Raw genomic sequence first — 16,435 nt, 5'->3', positions numbered from 1 at the left:
TTTCTAAGAACTTAGAATGCAGAGACTCTTTGCTCACCAAGAACAGAGCCTAAGATCTTGTGAAAATGGGAGGTATCTGACAGGGATATGGAGGGGCTTGCGAGGCTGCCTGACCCACTCTGGGGGAGTCCAGAGAGGCTAGGCTAAGGGCCAAGACTTTCATCTGAAATTAGTCCCTATGGTATCTGAGACTCAGGAGTCAGGGGTAGGGAGTCACCTCATTGCGCCGGTTCTGGCCAATAAACTGGGGGGCCACGTGTGCAGGCAGCACGTTCTCCAAGAGCAGCCGAGTCAGATTCTCCATTGTCTCTGTTTCCTCCCGCTCCTGCCTCAGCTTCTTCTTCCACAGGAAATCCAGGCGGCAGTAATATTCATTCTGGGAGGGTCACCGGGAGCCATGGGGAGACACAGTGCAGGAGAAACCCCATATTCTGAGTGTTCACCAACCCCCACCACTCACCCCCGTCCCCGGACTCCATGATGCCTAAAACCACCCCACCCACGGTTTAAATATCTTTTTATTGATTTCAGAGAGGAAGGGAAAAGGGAGAGAGAGAGAGAGAGAGAAACATCAACGATGAGAATCCCATTGATTGGCTGCCTCCTGCACACACTCTGCTGGGGGTTGAGCAGGCAACCCTGGACATGTGCCCTGACTGGAATCCAACCGTGGTCTACGGGTTCATATGTCAACGCTCAACCACTGAGCCACGCCAACCAGGCCCACCCCACAGTTTAGAGATAAGGCTAAACATGAAATTAGCCCTGGGGAGACTACCTTGAAACTAGATTCAAACTATGGTGGGAAGAATTGACAGCAAATTTTTTCTTAAGCCTGGGCATTCCTAGATTGGTGGTGGGAGGGAGAAGGGAACAGGGAGAAGACAATTTGAGGGCACTCTCCTTAGGGAGTGAAGAAGAAAGAAAGGGAACAAGAAATTTTACTTAGAAGCTTTCGATGGGTATACCACTGGGACTCAACCCTAAAGACACCAGATTAGGAAAGTGTAGGAGAGACCAAGTCACAAATATGGGGACCCACACCGCACCCTTCATAGGGAAGAACTGGGTAGCTTACCTGCCGAGCCAAGGCAAGGAGTGTGAAGAAGAAGATGAAGAAGGAGATAGCTCCCATCAGTTTGGGCTCCTTCAGCACCCCTGGCCTGAGGAGGCCATGAATCAGGGTTATCTCTTGTCCTGCCCCTTCAGGATAGCTTCCCCCTGCCCCTAGTGCCCAAGGAGTTCCCAGCCTCCCTCCTGCTTTGCCCTGGGGGTGGCTGAGGTCAGTGAAGTAAGGACAATTCTGCCCTGTCCTATCTCACCGGAGCTCCTAGGCCCCTCTCTCCAGAGGCCACACTCACCTGGAGTCCAAGGAGCCCAGATAGAGGCGGGCGACGAGGCAGTCGGACAGCCAGGCATGGGAGTGCAGGAAGAGGCAGCAGGAGGCCACCAGCCATAGCAGGAGCAGCAGCAGCTTCAGTTCGAAGCTCATGTGCAGAAAGAGGGAGCAGGAGAGGAAACCCAGCACGCAGCAGTGCATGGAGTACTGTGGGGCCAGGCAGGCTGGTCAGGAGGTGGCACATGTCCCACAGTCAGGGGTGGGGGGACACCTGAGAGCTTCTGTCCTGCCCCTCCCAGGTCCTGTCTAGGGGCAGGGGGTTTCATACATACAAACACACACCAAGTGTGACTTATGTCTGTCCTAATCATAGGATGGAGTGTTTTTCAATTAAGAAGGCGGGTGAGGAGCCAAGGAAAGTTCTGGGGAAGGAGATTCAGGGCTGTTCAGGACACTCACTGGAATACTGATGAGAGGCAGGGACCCAGGGAGCTCCCAGGAGAGGTTGAAAGCCATGGAGGACACATTGGTAGCCCGAAAAGGGCAGTTTGATGCTGCTGGTAAGAAGAACTGCAGAAAGAGATGAGGAGCTGAGGTGATTAGGCAGCTCCTCGAGCACAAAGGTGCTTGTGCTGGGTTTCAGCTGATCCAGGGATAAGTCAGGGACAGACTCCAAAGGAGCAGATTCCACTATTTCTGGTTGGTGAGGCCCATCACTGGTGGGGGGAGCAGGGATTAGGGGAGTGGGTGTCATGAGCACTAGGCTTCTAGGGATCCACTGTGTGATCTCTTGCCAGTCACGCAACCTCTCTGGGCATGAGCTTCCTCTTCTCGGCTGGGGGATGATTCTTAAGGTGCCTTTCAGGGATAGAATTCTAGGAATGATTCTAAGTTCTGAAAAATCAGCCAAACTCCACTACAAAATCATAGTGAGTGAGCTAAATAATATATATGAAGGATGTCCACCTAAGAGTTAATAATGATTATGCCCAGATAGTAGACCATGAGTGATTGTCATTTGTTTCATTACTTATCCAACACTTTCAGTATCCCCTGGCCTTAGTCTAACTGTCCTCCCAAATCCAGGGGTTCCCTTACAGATTTGGCATGCCTAGCATGCCCTGATGGGGGTGCGCAGGGCCCCCTCTGCCCTCACCAGGCTGGTAATGGCCATGGCAAAGATGAGGAGGATGGTGGCACTGCCCAGGGCAATTCGCAGTCCAGGACGTGTGGCCACCAGGCCAGACAATGCGGGCAGCCAGTGCAGCATCTTGGGGCCTTTCAAGACGCACCTCTGTGGAGGGAGCATGGGAGTCTTAGCCATGGGGTGGGAGCAGGTTGTGGTCAGAGCCCCAGTTCTCCACTTCCACCCCACAGCCCACCTCACCGTCAGGTGCTCTGAGAAGCAGACGAAGAGGAGGAGGAAGAAGAGGAGGAAGGTGATGCTATAGGTGATGGCCAGAGCTGGGGGCCTAAAGGGAGACAAGAGTGAGGCCTTGAAGAACCACAATAGGTCCCCTGTGTATGAAAAGGTCACTGTATCATCTGGTTGGAAGACATGGGGAGAAGTGGTTCTGGGGATCTGAACTGGCTGCCAAGGGGTTCTGGGCTGATAACATGCATTACATGATGATATGAGAAAGCTGAGGGGTCTAGGGCAGTGTTTGGGTGGGACAGGAACTAATAAGATAGGAACAATATTGGAAGGGGGCAGGGGGCTCACAAAAGTGGCTGAGGCTGCATCACACTGGTCTCTGGCCTTCAGGCCAAAGCTCTTTCACCCGGCTGAGTTTTGAACAAGTCCTCGGCCCTCCAAGCAGTGGGCTGGGAGTGAGGACCTACTTTTTATGTTTGTTCACTGTGAGATTTGGGCTTCTTAATGGGAAGAAAACCTCCTTCATGGGGATGTTGTTAGAATCAAGAGACAGGCATGTGAACATGCTCGGGTCCACAGGATATAGAAAATCCACAGGACGTACGATAGTAAGTTGGGCTGTGATTATCATGGTTCCCAGAGCACATAGTTCCATTTCCTCTGTGGGTTAGTGCCAAGGGGAAGTAGGCAAAAGAAGAAAGTGGGTATCGGGAATCAGAAAGACCAACAGGGTCCATTTTTTTGAGAATCAGAGCTTCCCTTTCTGGGCTCTCTTACCTGTTTGTCACCAGCATCTGGATGATGAAGTTGGAGAGAAAAACCAGGAATGTGCAGGCTGCATAGTATTTAAAGGCAGGGAGTGCAGAGAGTCGATACTGCAACAGAGGGGGTCAGGGTGGAGACAGGGTCACCAGTGCTGCTCATAACCTTGAAGATGTCAATCCCAGGCAAGGAGTGGGCCCCCCAGGTTCATGGCCCCACCCTTCAGTTCAGCCCCAGGTATTTGCTATGTGTTCTCCAAGGAGTTGCCCTTCCCTCTCCCATCACCACTCAATAATTCAATCTACATGGTGACATTCCTTTCAGAGAAAGGAATGCCCTCCATCACCCCCAGAATCACAAACTAAGCAGACCTGGGGAGGAGAGATGGGACCACAGGCCATTCTCTAATGCTCTCCCCCCGACCTGCGCAGCCTACCTCTTTCTCCATTTCCTTCTCTCGGAAGTAAAGTGTCAGTGGGTTGAAGTCCTTTGACTGCTTCCACTGTCTGGTGGGAGATGGGGGGCAGTAAGACCCAGAGAGGAAAGAGCAGGGCAGGAGGGAATGGTCAGGCAGGTCTTTCCCAAGGCTGGAGCAGGAAAGGTACTCCCTTCCCTCCAGGTCATCAGGGGAACACCACCCTACCCTACCACGTGAGCCCAAGACCTGCAGCCCTCCCAGCCCTCTTTTTCCGCCCCCATACTTCTGAGAGTTGAGCTGTTCGATGACCTGGAAGAACTTGGCATCCCCAGTGTCCATTTCATCATCTAGTCCCCGGGGTGTACGGCTCCTGTACAGTGAAAGCCTGGCTTGTCATCATGGAGACCTTCAAAAGCATCTGGGCAAAACAGGAGCCACCCCCACTCCACCCTGAGGATGGAGGTAGATCACCCAGACAACCTGCCCCACTGTCAAAATTGCTTGGGCATGTCTAGCCGGTGTGACTCAGTGGTTGAACATTGACCTATGAATCAGGAGGTCACAGTTTGATTCCCAGTCAGGGCACATATCCAGGTTGCAGACTCAAACCCTGATTGGGGGCATGTAGGAGGCAGCCAGTGGATAATTCTCTCTCATCATTGATGTTTCTATCTCTCTCTTCCTCTCCCAATCTGAAATCCACAAAAAATAATTTTTTAAAGAATTGCTCAGGCCTCCTTACCGGTCCAGGCTCCACTGGGGGCTGAAGGAAGCCAGGGTCTTCTCCTGTTGAGAGAAGACAGCGAGGGGAGAAGATGGGAAGATGGTGAGCATCCTTGGAAGCTCTCTGGAGCGAGGCATTCATATCTACACACATCTTTGACCTTGAGCATTTGATCTGGCTGTTCCCCCTGCTTCTAATAGTCATTAGAAGTTCAAGCCACATTTGCCCAGTGATTTTTCCTGTCTCTTTATTTTATTATTATTTTTAAACTTTTTAATAAGACTTTATTTGAGCCAAAGGCCTCTGTTTCCCTCTTTCAGCCCTTGTAATTTGGGTGGCAGGTGCTTTCTCCAGGGTCAACTCTCCACCATATTGACGCTGCTTTGCCTTATATCAGGTACATCAGCTCCAGAAAAGTGCTTGTTTGGGGCAATGTTAAATTTTGCCACAGTTTTCAACCCCACTCCTGATTCTTTTGACTCCCAGGGTGTTTATACTCTGATTTCCTCATAGTTAGTTTCTATCACTTACAAGACAACCCCGTATCTTCTACCGGCTTGAGTGTTGGTTCGCTTGTGTTGCCTTTTCCCTAAGGACTACACAATGCCAAAGTCAGGGACTTTTCTATCACCCTGGGATGCCAAAAATACTTATTGGTGCCAACTGAAGTGACAATGCAGGACATTCTGACTCCCCTCTGACCTTTTTTTTTGGATGTTCCCACAACCAAGGTACATGCCCTTGACTGGAATCGAACCTGGGACCTTTCAGTCCGCAGGCTGATGCTCTATCCACTGAGCCAAACCAGTCAGGCCCCTCTGACCTTTTGTGATGGTCAGGCTGAGTTGGGAGGTAGCGGGGGTGGAAAACAAATAAAATTGAGAAGGAAAGAGAAAGAAAGAGAAACAAACTTGGTTACAGTCATTTCCTTCTGCACCCTATGGACTGCGTAGTGTGTGCAGAGATAAGAAAATGAACAGCAAGAGAAAAGGTGAGGACAGGCACCATGGAAGAGGACAAAATGCTGCAGCCATGGCCCAGGGTAAGCAGTGTGGTGACCTTCTTCCCTGCTCCCCTGGCCTCATGTGAAGGAAGCGGGTCACAGGGGTCACATCCCCCTCCTCAATCCAAAGCTTACCTATGTGAGAGGCGAGGGAGAGAATGAGACCAAGACAGAAAGACTGAGAGGTACGTTTGAGGTATGAGTCCATCTCTGCATCTAAGCGTGGGCCTAAGCTTTTCCAAACTTCCTACCTGCCCCCCCCCCCATGCCTGTAAGTTATTTGAAGGCAGGGAAAACACCGTATTCATTCCTGTCTTCTCAAGAACTAGCCTAGTGCCTGCCACATCGGAGATGCTCAAAATTGTGGAAGGAGTGACTGGATGAATGGGACCTACCAGCAGAAGCATGGCCCCTCCACCCCAAAGTTCCACATTGTTTAAGAGTAAGCCGGTCGTGATTCCCAGGATTTCTAACATGTGACTGGGATCCTGGAACTTTTGGGGCTGAGAAGAGAATTTCTGGGCTGGTGAGGTCCTGCCTATAAAACAAGGGACTCCTACTCCTCCACCATGATATTTCTTAGCCTGCACCTTAGTTGGGGTTGTGAATGTCTGATATGGTTCCTGGGGGGCATCCCCACAATGGAGATTGCATCCAATGTTGTCTCGCTTCCCTGGGCTCCCAGCACCCCCACCCCTCCCCCGCCCGTTACTCCCTCCCCACCCTGGAGGCCTCATCCTGCGACAATCAGCTCAATCAACTGGGTCTTGGGTTCTTCCTTCCTCTCCCTCCTGCCAACTTTGCCCTTCTGACCTCTCCCCTACCCTAAGTTGAGGCTTGAAATTAAGTACTCAGCTGTCAATGCCCCCTCACTCCCCAGTGGTGCCTGAACTCTTGCCTGCTTTCCTGATGAATGGGAAAGGAGGGGAAGGGAACATGGAAAGGGCGCTCTGGGGTCATCCCATAAATCCAACCAGCTGTTCTAGTAGACAAGATCCTGGGAAGATCTGCAGAAAGGTGGCTGGAAATGCATACCAGGTTTGGGGAAGATCAGGGAAGGTGGAAGAGAGCCGGCAGAGGAACCTAATCCTTGAGGGACATAGCCTGACTCCATGAACGAGGGTTCTGGTCACTCATCATCAAGCACCATCCTCAGAGCTAGAGGTAAGGAAGATCCAGGCTCCTCCACTAGCTGGGGGTCAGTGATTACCTGAAGGTGCTACACATAGGATCAGCCAGTAATTGGCCCTGCCCTAGCTTCCGCTAGACAAGGCGCAGGTCCACGCCCTGCTCTCCCTCCATCACTTCTGCCTGCTCATGGTGACTTCCTTCTTCAAAGCTATGTGAGATTTTCACTGTCACCTCATTTTATCTGTGTACAAGTGCTTAAGAGTGGGGGTAACAACCAATTGCCCCACTTCCCCAGTCCTAGTGGGGATTGAAAAAAAAGAGCAAGTAGTTGCAGGAATTGAGTTAAAAAGAGACATATCCTGGTGAGAATGGGTATGAGCACTAGCTTCAGAGTCAGGAGGACATGGGGTGCCAGGGGAAAGGGCTTCCTGAGTGGGGGTTGGAGAGCAATGGACATGGTGTCTATGGAATCTCACATCTTCTCTGTGGTGAGCTCAGAGGGCAGTCATCTTTGCCTTTTCTCCAGAAAGAATGGCAAGGAAGGTCCAGAGTCAGCGACTGGGGTGACCAGAGAGTTCAGGACCTTGGGATATCGTCAGGTGACTGGTGGTGGGGGCAGGAGGCTAGGAATGGGCAGTGGGGGTGGGTTTATGTAAGTGCTGGGGCTCATGGTGGAGGTGAGCATACCGGGAGAGGAGTGGAGGTGGACACAGGGCTCTCTACGTGGCTCAGGTGGGCAAAAGGCTTGGCTGCACCCCAGGATTCCAGGTAGCGGGTCATCAGCAGTGATGGACGCATCTTGGGGCCCTCAAGAGAGGACAGCAACCCTCCTGCAGTGCCCTTCTCATCCTCTTCCTCAGCCTGGGGTATATGAGGGCTGACAGTCAAGATTACAATCCCCCCACCTCCCGTTCTCCCCATACCCTTTAGAGGCTTGTGTCCCTTCCCCTGAGACTTATACACACTAGGACCCAGGAACTCAGGTCTGGCAAAGAAGAGACCAAACCTGTGGCTGTGGGTGGTTAGGGTGGACCAGCCCCTGGGTTCCAGGTTAGGCTTTTACCCGGGGATCGATGACCAGGTACGTAGGCTCCCCTAGCTCCCGAAGGTATGGGTCCCGGTGTTCTATGGCTGCATCCTCCACAGCGTAAGCTCCTGCCAGCAGGGCCAGGGTAGCCCCGGTGATATGTACTCGTCTGGAAGGAGGGGACAGTGGGAGTTAGGAGGGAGCACCTCCAACCTCTCATTTCTTTCCAGGATCATTCCTGAAGTTCTAACTTCAAGCAAGACCCTGTGTTACAGGAGGTCTCTTCCAGCTCCCCTTCCTGCACCCCAAGGTCTCCCCGAGCCCCACCTGGGACTGTTCTCATTTTAAGGAACTATGAAAAAGGAGGCAGCAAAGGGGAGACCTGGTTGGCCTCCTGCTGTATCCTCCTGGAGCCCCAGGTCTCACCCTGGCACGCCACCTGCCTCCATGTGGTTGGCCAGTGTGACATCATGGGACCAGACATCATACTGCCACTTCTGCAGCCCGATGACTCCACAGAGCACGCTGCCCGAGTGCACACCCACGCGCATGTTGATGTCCACACCGGTGGCTGCTCGTAGTTTCCTGAGCAGGGCGTGTGAGGGACAATCTGAGTACTGTCTTCAGCCCGACCCATGCCCCACCCCTCCTTTTCTCCCGGAAGACTTCCATTGCCCTGCCTGCTCCTCTCCCACATCCATCCCTCAGGACTCCTGCCCGCCCACCTGAGCTGACCTGATGGCCCGGCACATGTCCAGCCCCATGCGCACGCAGTTGATGGCGTGGTCTGGTAAGGAGAGGGGCAGCCCGGAGACACAGTAGTAACAGTCTCCCAGGATCTTGATCCGCATGCATTCATGCTCCTGGGAGTGTGTGTGTGCAGGGGGGAGAGGGGCACCCGGTTAGAGGCCAGAGGAGGCAGGAAAAAGTTAGAAAAAGAGTAAATATGGTGTTCCTGAAGAACTTCTGATGTCGGGAGTGTCTAGATCAGATCTAGGGCCTCCCTTAACTTGACATGGGGTTGCCTGAAATCTCCCATACTGGTGTCTTACTCAGAAGGGTTTTTCAAGGGTTGGGATGCCTGTGGCTCTCCACCTTTGGCACGTGTAGGGTGTATTCAGATTTGTGCCTATAAGTGTAGCCTCAGCACGGAGAGTTTTGGGGTGGGAGATCCAAGTTTAAGTTGCTTGGGCGCTGCCCTAAGGTCCAAGCAGGCGACTGGGAAGGGCCTCCAAAGGCTAGAGCATCTGAATGCCTAGATTTGGTTACAGTATCCAGAGACAACTGTGTTGGGGTTCTGAGCATAATTGGGGGCTGTGGTTGGGGCACCTTTGGAGCTGCTGAGAGACCTTTCCAGACTTGAGGTATGTGGTGAATGGGATGCTTGCAAGGCTTTCCTAGTTCCAGTGGTGTACCTGGGAGCCCACACGGGTTCTGAGGTGGGACTGGGATCTGATCAGGTAGGGCTTCCCTTGGAACGGGTTCTCCAGAGGGGGTGCTTGACGTGGGGAGGCAGGCTCCCTTTACCTTGGCGATCTGGTCAAATTTGCCAAAGAGCTCATTGAGCATGAGCACCAGCTCCTTCGGGGAGCACTCACTGGCCAGCCGTGTGAAGCCCACGATGTCAGCATACAGCACGCTGGGCAGAGCAGACTACAGTTAGTGGGGCCATGGTCTCAGCCCGTGCCCCCTCCCCTCCAGCCATCCTTGCCCATACCTGACTCCCTGGTGCCTCTTGACATAGAGGCTGTGGAAGTTGTTGGTGCTCTCCGGCCTTGACCCCTGTCCAGCCTGCAGCCGTGCCATGATCTCTGCCTTCATCTCTCGGGCCAAGTAGGCAGGAAGGATGGACAAGAGAAGGTGTTCCTGGGAGAGATCACTATGAGAACCAACCCTCTTGCACCCTAAAACCAGGAGCCTGGCTTCCCTAAGCCTTAGGAGCCACACCCTTTCCCAGCCCCACTGGGGGTTCCCCAGGGCACTGTCCCGGGGCCTCCTCACCACATATACTAGATGCTCCAGGACCCCATCCTGCACCGATGACCGCTAGGGACTGAACTCCCAGCAACGAGGTCGGAATTAGAATTCGTTTAGTGTCATAGGGTTCTAAAGGGTTTTAACAAACTCCAGTTTGTTGGAGCCTCCCAGCAGCCTTCCAAGCAGGCAACAGCCACTTTGGACAGGAAGAAACAGGCCGGGGGACCCGCCCACAGGCACTCAGCTTGTGAGGAGCCCGGCTGTGTGATAAGCCACCGCTCCCTGAGCCCAGACCCCACCCGCCCGCTACTGGCGGACCTGGTGCTTCTTCTCGGTGTCCAGCCGCCGGCGTGAGTGCAAGGAGCTGAGCGCCTCGCGGAAGGTGGCGCGCAGCGCGCGCTCCATCAGCGCCTTGTGGTACGCTCCCGCCACATTCCCGCACAGGAACAACACCGCGTTTGCTGCCAACTGTGGGTAAGGGTCACCTCAGGGGGCGCTAGACCAGGCAGGGGTGGGGGTGCCTATGTGTGTAGCTGGAGCTGGTCTCCAAAGGGGCTGGGGAGGACGCTACCATTAGAGACCCAAGAATTTCTAGGCAATGCTGCCACACAGTGGGATCCACAGGTTTTTTTTCAAACCTTTGCACATACTTCTCCTCTGCCTGGAATACCACTCCGTCACCACCACCCCCATCCTACACACACCATAGCACAAAACTACTCAAGCTCCAATTTTTGCATTCTCTGTGAGGGTTCTATCATCTACATCTGTCCCCAGCACCCTGGTCGCCTGTCCAACTCCCTTCCCCGGGGGTGCAGAACCCTCTCCTGGTGTCTGCAGGCATGACACTGCACTGGGTGCCAGCTCCACCGGGGCACAGTGGGGACCTATCTGTGTTTGTGTCCTGTGCCTAGCGTTGCATGCTGCCATGGAGTCACAGCTCGTCATAGGGTTGGCGAATGCCCTGATGAACCCAGCACTGCCCAGCGGAGCCGCCCCTGGGCGCAGCCTGTTCTGCATGCATGCTCACCTGCGGCAGCAGCGCAGGTCTTGAGTCTAGTTGAGGTCCAAGATACAGCCCGAGTGCCAGCAGGTGTGAGAGGGAGGAGGTGAGGCCCGCAGCTGTGGCGTCCCGCATGCCCAGAGGCAACATGGCGTAGGTAGTGAAGATGACAAAGAGGAAAAAGGACACCTGGGGGAGGGAGGCGGGAGGCTGCAGGCTGACACTGCTGCTCTGCTCTACAGAGTCCTGGGTGCAAGTTCGCGGCCTGGCGTCCCTCTCCCCCCTGCTCCCCCTGCCGCCCCTCTCACCTGGTCCCAGGCGCTCACCACGCCCCCAGTGAATAGGAAGCCATGGCCTAACGCAAGCAGCGCTGCCCACACGAGGCCCGAGAGCGGACGCGTCCAGCGCTGCAGCCGCTGCTCGCAGGAAGCCAGGCCCAGCAGCAGCGAGAAGCCGCCCAGCGCGCACAGCACTGTGGTCAGGAAGCCCGGGTCTGCGGCCAGCTCCTGTGGGGAGGGGCGCGTGTGAGGTTTGGGGAGCTCGTCCAGGAAGGGAAAGAATGGACAGCCCCTCAGGCCAGTTCTGAAAAGTGTCTCAGACCCAACTACAAAATAAGGCAGGGCACCTCTGCTTGCCATTTATATTAGGTCGAACCGTAGGAATTGCGGATACTCTGTCATCTACACAGCCAGCAATCTTATATGGTTCAACCTAACATATCACTTGCAGGCTGCAGAGGCCGCTCTACCCAGAAATTCTGGCTTCCGTCCCAAATGGGCCATTTGTGAATCCCTGATCATTCTGAGCCTCAGTTTTCTCATCTGTCAAATAGGAATCTTAGCAACAGCCTGGGGTCGGGAAGCAAGTAATAAAACCCGAGCTCACAGAAGTCGCTTAGAGATGAATGCGTCCAAGTTTGGCCAATTTGCTCAGGAGAGTCCCGGCCCGGCACAAACCTCAGGATTTCCGGCCCCGCAATCAGTGCTTTGGCAGCAGGGGGCGCCGGGAACCTCCCTCGCCTCCAGAGGCTGTGCCTCGCCACGCTCCGCAGGGCGCGTAGAAGTCCCGCTAGTGTCTTCACCCTTTGTCCCCCGCTCTCCCCTAGACTGTGAGGTGGTCTCCCCACCTTGCCTCGGAAGAGTGAGAAGAAAACTTGGAGCAGGATGTTTCCAGAAATGGAATGAAAAACCCCTTTTCTGCCCTAACCGGTTTGGCTCAGTGGATAGAACGTCGGCCTGCGGACTGAAAGGTCCCAGGTTCGATTCCGACCAAGGGCATGTACCTTGGTTGCGGGCACATCACCAGTGGGGAGTGTGCAGGAGGCAGCTGATCGATGTTTCTACCTCTCTATCCCTCTCCCTTCCTCTCTGTAAAAATGCAATAAAATATATTTTTAAAAAAAACCCTTTTCTCCCCCCAAAAGAAACTGGAAACGGGCTTAGTTGGGGACTAAATGAGAGTGGGATGGAGGGTGCCTTCTGGGAGTCTGTGGGTACATCTGCCCCACAACCCCTAAGTGGGAAAGAAAACCAGGAAACAGATCCCCACAGGGCCCAGTGTAATTCTCTATCCTTTCTTCCCCCTCCACTCCCTGGAAAATCGCAAAACCTGGTGTTGGATTGACTCTAGAACTAGTAGAGCACAGAAGCCAGTCCGGGTCTGTCAGCGCCCTGAGGGAAACTGGAAGCCTCCAGGGCTAGCTACCTCCCCGAGTAGACCCGAGAGGTGAAGTGACTTGGCCAGGGTCACCACAGTTCCTAGTAAGGTTCAGCGCTTCTTTCCTGGGTCCCAGCAAAGAAAGCACATGTAAAGAAGACCCTACAGGTCTCACCACCGAAAATGCCCCCTGGGCGGTAACCCGCCCGCGCCCGTGAGGCTGGGGCCCCGGAGGCCCTGCTCACCCTGCCGCTGGCCCAGGCGACGGCCAGCAGCGCCAGGAGCGCGCAGAGCACGATCACCAGCAGCAGCAGCAGGAGCGGGTACTGTTGGCTCAGGCTGTAGTAGGTCTCATAGAAGAGGTCTTCGCTGGGTGGCGGCCGGGGACTGAAGAGTCGGGCCATGGTCTCCCCTCGTCCCGCGCTGCACCGCCTGGACGCAGGCACGGGGCTGGGGAGGGTCGGTGTCCGGGTTACGGCCCGCGGCTCCAGCCAGCCCCAGCCGCATCCCCCTCACCAGGTACAAGCCGCTGCCATCCCCACCCCCAGCCTCAGGCCATCCCATCTCCTTCCAGGCACACCCTGTGGCTGCCAGTGTTCTCCCAGTTGGCGGCAAGGGCTCTGCCCAATCCTTCGCTCCTCCTCCCTCAACCCCGGACTCCGGAGGTGCCCGAGCAAAACCTCACCTCCAGGGGGACAGGATTTGGGGTTGAAGCAACGGGTTCCCTCTTTTCCCCAACTCACCGCCTGCGAGGCTGCTGCAGCTGAGTGTGCCAGGCCCGGGAGGGAGCTCGGGGAGTTAGCTGCGGAGTCTCTGCTCGCCGCTAAGTTAGTGGCTCTGAGCCCCGGGCGACAGGCGCTTCCCTCCCGGCGCCGCGGCCCCCTCCCACTTCCCCGATGAAACAGTCCGGCCCTTCCCGTGCCAGAGCGGGCCTCCCAGGCCTCCTCCCCCACTCTGATTGTCTCTCCTAACTGAACTGCCTTTCCCCTTCCCCCATCTAGGAGAGAAGGTGACTACCCGAGAGATTCGAGGGGGATGGGGTGGGCCCGCGGAGTGGCAAGTGTTAAAAGAAGGTGCAATGCTTGGATGCGGGCAGGCTGAGAGAGGGCTGGAGAGACGAAGATGGGGCTCATTTCCCCCTCCAACTCTCGGGCCTGGACAGCCATCGCTGTGGCCCTTGCCAAATAATTGTCTATTCTCCCGCCATCGCCAGCTCCGTGGTTGGGGGCAGGTCTGTGCATAGCTTTGAGAAGCCATAGCTTTCCACTCCCAGACACAAGCGGAGACCCCAAAAGACTCCCACCTCAGAAGTAGCGTGCATGTGAGTGTGTGTGATGGAGGAAGGTGATAGTGTGGGGGCTGACCTCGGAGAAATTGGAGGGGTCTCTCCTGCTGGGCACAAGGTCTGCAAATTCCCATGGAGAGCCCCTCCCAGGACCCCACAGCCCAGTCTTTGTAGCCCAGAAGAAAAGCAGGGACAGCATCTAACCCCAGAGTTTGGTTTAGGGTCAGGTCTTGCCTGCTCTAGAGGAAGTGCCCTGCCCTGAGATTAGAGTGGGCCCCAGGAGCCAGGCCTCTGGGATTCCTTCCTGCCACAGCTGGGCCCTGACCTTGTGTGCCCACCCCCAGCTCTCAGCACTCTGCTTCCGGTCTCAGGGAGACTGCATTGCCTCCCCCATCCTCAATGCCAGCTCCCCAGCTTCCCATCCATGTCCCTTCCCTCCTATGGCTGACACCTTAGCCTCCTGAGTGGTACTTTGGTTAAAATACCACCATTTTCATAGGCAGCAAAATAGCAGACAGATGTCTTGGCAATATCTTTACCACTACAGCTCCTAGGGCAATGGAAACTAAGGAGAAAATAAATAAATGGGACTACTTCAAAATAAAAAGCTTCTGCACAGCAAAAGAAACCAATAACAAAACAACAAGAGAGCCCACTGCATGGGAGAACATACAGAGTGGACAGATTATTATGACCACCCCATCAGTACAATGAAGTGAATTAGTTATGCAAATAACAATAATAATAAAACCTTGAGAGTATTTGCTTAGGAAGTTTTCAATATTCAGTATTTTTGGAAGTGTCAATGAAGTACTGATGGGGTGGTCATAATAATCTGGCTGGTCATAATAATCTGGCCACTCAGTGTATTTGCCAATGTTGTCTCTGATAAGGGTTCAATCTCCAAAATTTACAGGGAACTCATACAACTTAACAAAAGGAAGATACACAATCCAATCAAATAACGGGCAAAGGACTTAAATAGACACTTTTCGAAAGTGGACATACAGAAGGCCAAGAGACATATGAAAACATGCTCAAAGTCACTAATCATCTGAGAGATGTAAATCAAAACAGCAATGAGATATCATCTCATACCTTTCAGAACAAATCAACAAACAGACAAGTGCTGGTGAGGATGTGGAGAAAAAGGAACACAGGTGCACTGCTGGTGGGAATGCAGACTGGTGCAGCCACTATGGAAGACAGTATGGAGTTTCCTCAAAAAGTTAAAAATGGAACTCCCATTTGACCCAGTGATCCCACTTCTAGGAATATATCCCAAGAAATCAGAAACACCAATCAGAAAGGACAGATGCACCCCTATGTTCAAAGCAGCACAATTTACAATAGCTAATATTTGGAAACAGTGTAAATGCCCATCAGCAGATGAGTGGATAGAAAACTGTGGTACATCTACACAACGGAATACTATACTGCGGTAAAAAAGAAAGAATTCTTACCATTCGCAACAGCATGGATGGAACTGGAAAGCATTATGCTAAGGGAATAAGCCAGTCAGAGAAAGATAAATATCACCTGATCTCACTCATTTTTGGAATATAATGAACAAAAATAGATTCAAAGACATAGAAGCATTGAACAACCATCAGAGTTTAGAGGGAAGGCAGGCGAGGGTGGTGGCAGGGGAGTAAGAGACCAACCAAAGGACTTGTATGCATGCATATAAACATAACCAATGGACATAGACACTGCGGGGGGCGGGGGGTGAGGTCATTTCATAAATGTTGTTTATGAAACATTTATCTTGTTGTTTTGTTATTGGTTTCTTTTGCTGTGCAGAAGCTTTTTATTTTGAAGTAGTCCCATTTATTTATTTTTTCCTTAGTTTCCATTTTTGGAGGGGTTCCAGGGGGGACCGGGGAGAGGTCAATGGGGGTAAAAGGAGACATATGTAATACTATATGTAATACTTTAAACAATAAAGAATTTTTAAAAAATACCACCACTTTATTGATTCCTGGGGGCACAAAGTCAGTTTGGGTGCAGGCCTGGTGGCCTTCAAAGAAAACCTCAGCTAGTTGCTTCAAGTCCAGGAGTCAGTTTAGATGCTTCCTCAATTTCTGTCATTATGATACCGGCCCTGTGGCCCAGTGCAGGCATTATGTTCTTCTGGCACTTCTTTGGAAGCTACTTGTGGTGGTGGGGGTGCTGCCAGCTCCATCTGAGACATCAGATATCACCATGTGGTTGTTGTTTCCAACCTGCACTCCTTGGAAACAGCAGTTATTGATGGAAAGGAACCGAATCCCTTGAAAAGAAACAGAGGTGTTAGTGTGAGGGTTAAGTCTTCAGCAACTTAGGAGGAGCAGGAGAGTGGAGGGGCAGCAGCACCTCGTGTTCGCCCGGGGAAATGCAGAGACGGCGCTCAGGGCCTCCCAGGGAAGGTGTCAGGGATGCCTTTGCCTTTCCCGGGCAGGCTGCCCCTTCAGAACTGGGTGTGCAGAAGCTCAAGAGTGGTGGCAGCTGACGTTTCTGACCTGGGTATTTGGATCTTTTCTGCTTGGAGGCCTCAGTACTGACATAGCCACAATGGAATTCGGGGGTTCACAGAGTTGGTGCTGGGGAGCTAGAAGGCCTAGGACAAATCCAGGCTTTGCTGTGATCTCAGCAGGATCCAATCCCAAAGAGCATCAGCTTCTTCATTTATGAAATGAGAAGATTAGAGTAAGTGGCCTCTAGCCCTTTCTTTCCCATTTTCTCTGCCTCCTTGG

General features: G+C 53.3%; 2 protein-coding genes across 3 annotated transcripts in view; both read right to left on the bottom strand.

The window, feature by feature from the left end:
• ADCY4 (adenylate cyclase 4) overlaps window positions 1–13,291 on the bottom strand; it is a 17,254-nt gene extending 3,963 nt beyond the window's left edge. The window contains exons 1-21 of one of the 2 annotated variants that reach the window (XM_006760829.2): window positions 13,159–13,291; window positions 12,661–12,865; window positions 11,068–11,265; window positions 10,787–10,948; window positions 10,075–10,224; window positions 9,497–9,645; window positions 9,307–9,418; window positions 8,515–8,642; window positions 8,206–8,364; window positions 7,816–7,948; window positions 7,440–7,613; window positions 4,637–4,680; window positions 4,178–4,264; window positions 3,913–3,982; window positions 3,492–3,589; window positions 2,727–2,811; window positions 2,496–2,633; window positions 1,799–1,909; window positions 1,362–1,546; window positions 1,079–1,163; window positions 218–376 (exon numbers count right to left, since the gene is read on the bottom strand). In XM_006760829.2, the coding sequence (XP_006760892.1) occupies window positions 218–376; window positions 1,079–1,163; window positions 1,362–1,546; window positions 1,799–1,909; window positions 2,496–2,633; window positions 2,727–2,811; window positions 3,492–3,589; window positions 3,913–3,982; window positions 4,178–4,264; window positions 4,637–4,680; window positions 7,440–7,613; window positions 7,816–7,948; window positions 8,206–8,364; window positions 8,515–8,642; window positions 9,307–9,418; window positions 9,497–9,645; window positions 10,075–10,224; window positions 10,787–10,948; window positions 11,068–11,265; window positions 12,661–12,819 (2,586 nt within the window). In that variant the 5' untranslated portion in view covers window positions 12,820–12,865; window positions 13,159–13,291. The other variant, XM_006760830.2, reaches the window with a different exon arrangement.
• A 2,378-nt stretch (window positions 13,292–15,669) lies between these two features.
• Window positions 15,670–16,435, bottom strand: part of LOC107182662 (receptor-interacting serine/threonine-protein kinase 3-like) — an 11,803-nt gene continuing 11,037 nt past the window's right edge. Inside the window, exon 7 of the mRNA XM_015562074.1 lies at window positions 15,670–15,972. Within this exon, the coding sequence (XP_015417560.1) occupies window positions 15,824–15,972 (149 nt within the window). The 3' untranslated portion in view covers window positions 15,670–15,823. The remainder of the gene's footprint in view (window positions 15,973–16,435) is intronic.

This window comes from Myotis davidii, unplaced genomic scaffold (assembly GCF_000327345.1).
Source record: "Myotis davidii unplaced genomic scaffold, ASM32734v1 scaffold157, whole genome shotgun sequence".
Classification (NCBI taxonomy): domain Eukaryota; kingdom Metazoa; phylum Chordata; class Mammalia; order Chiroptera; family Vespertilionidae; genus Myotis; species Myotis davidii.
Note: the sequence above shows the minus strand (reverse complement) of the source record. Positions and strands in the feature narration are given on the sequence as shown.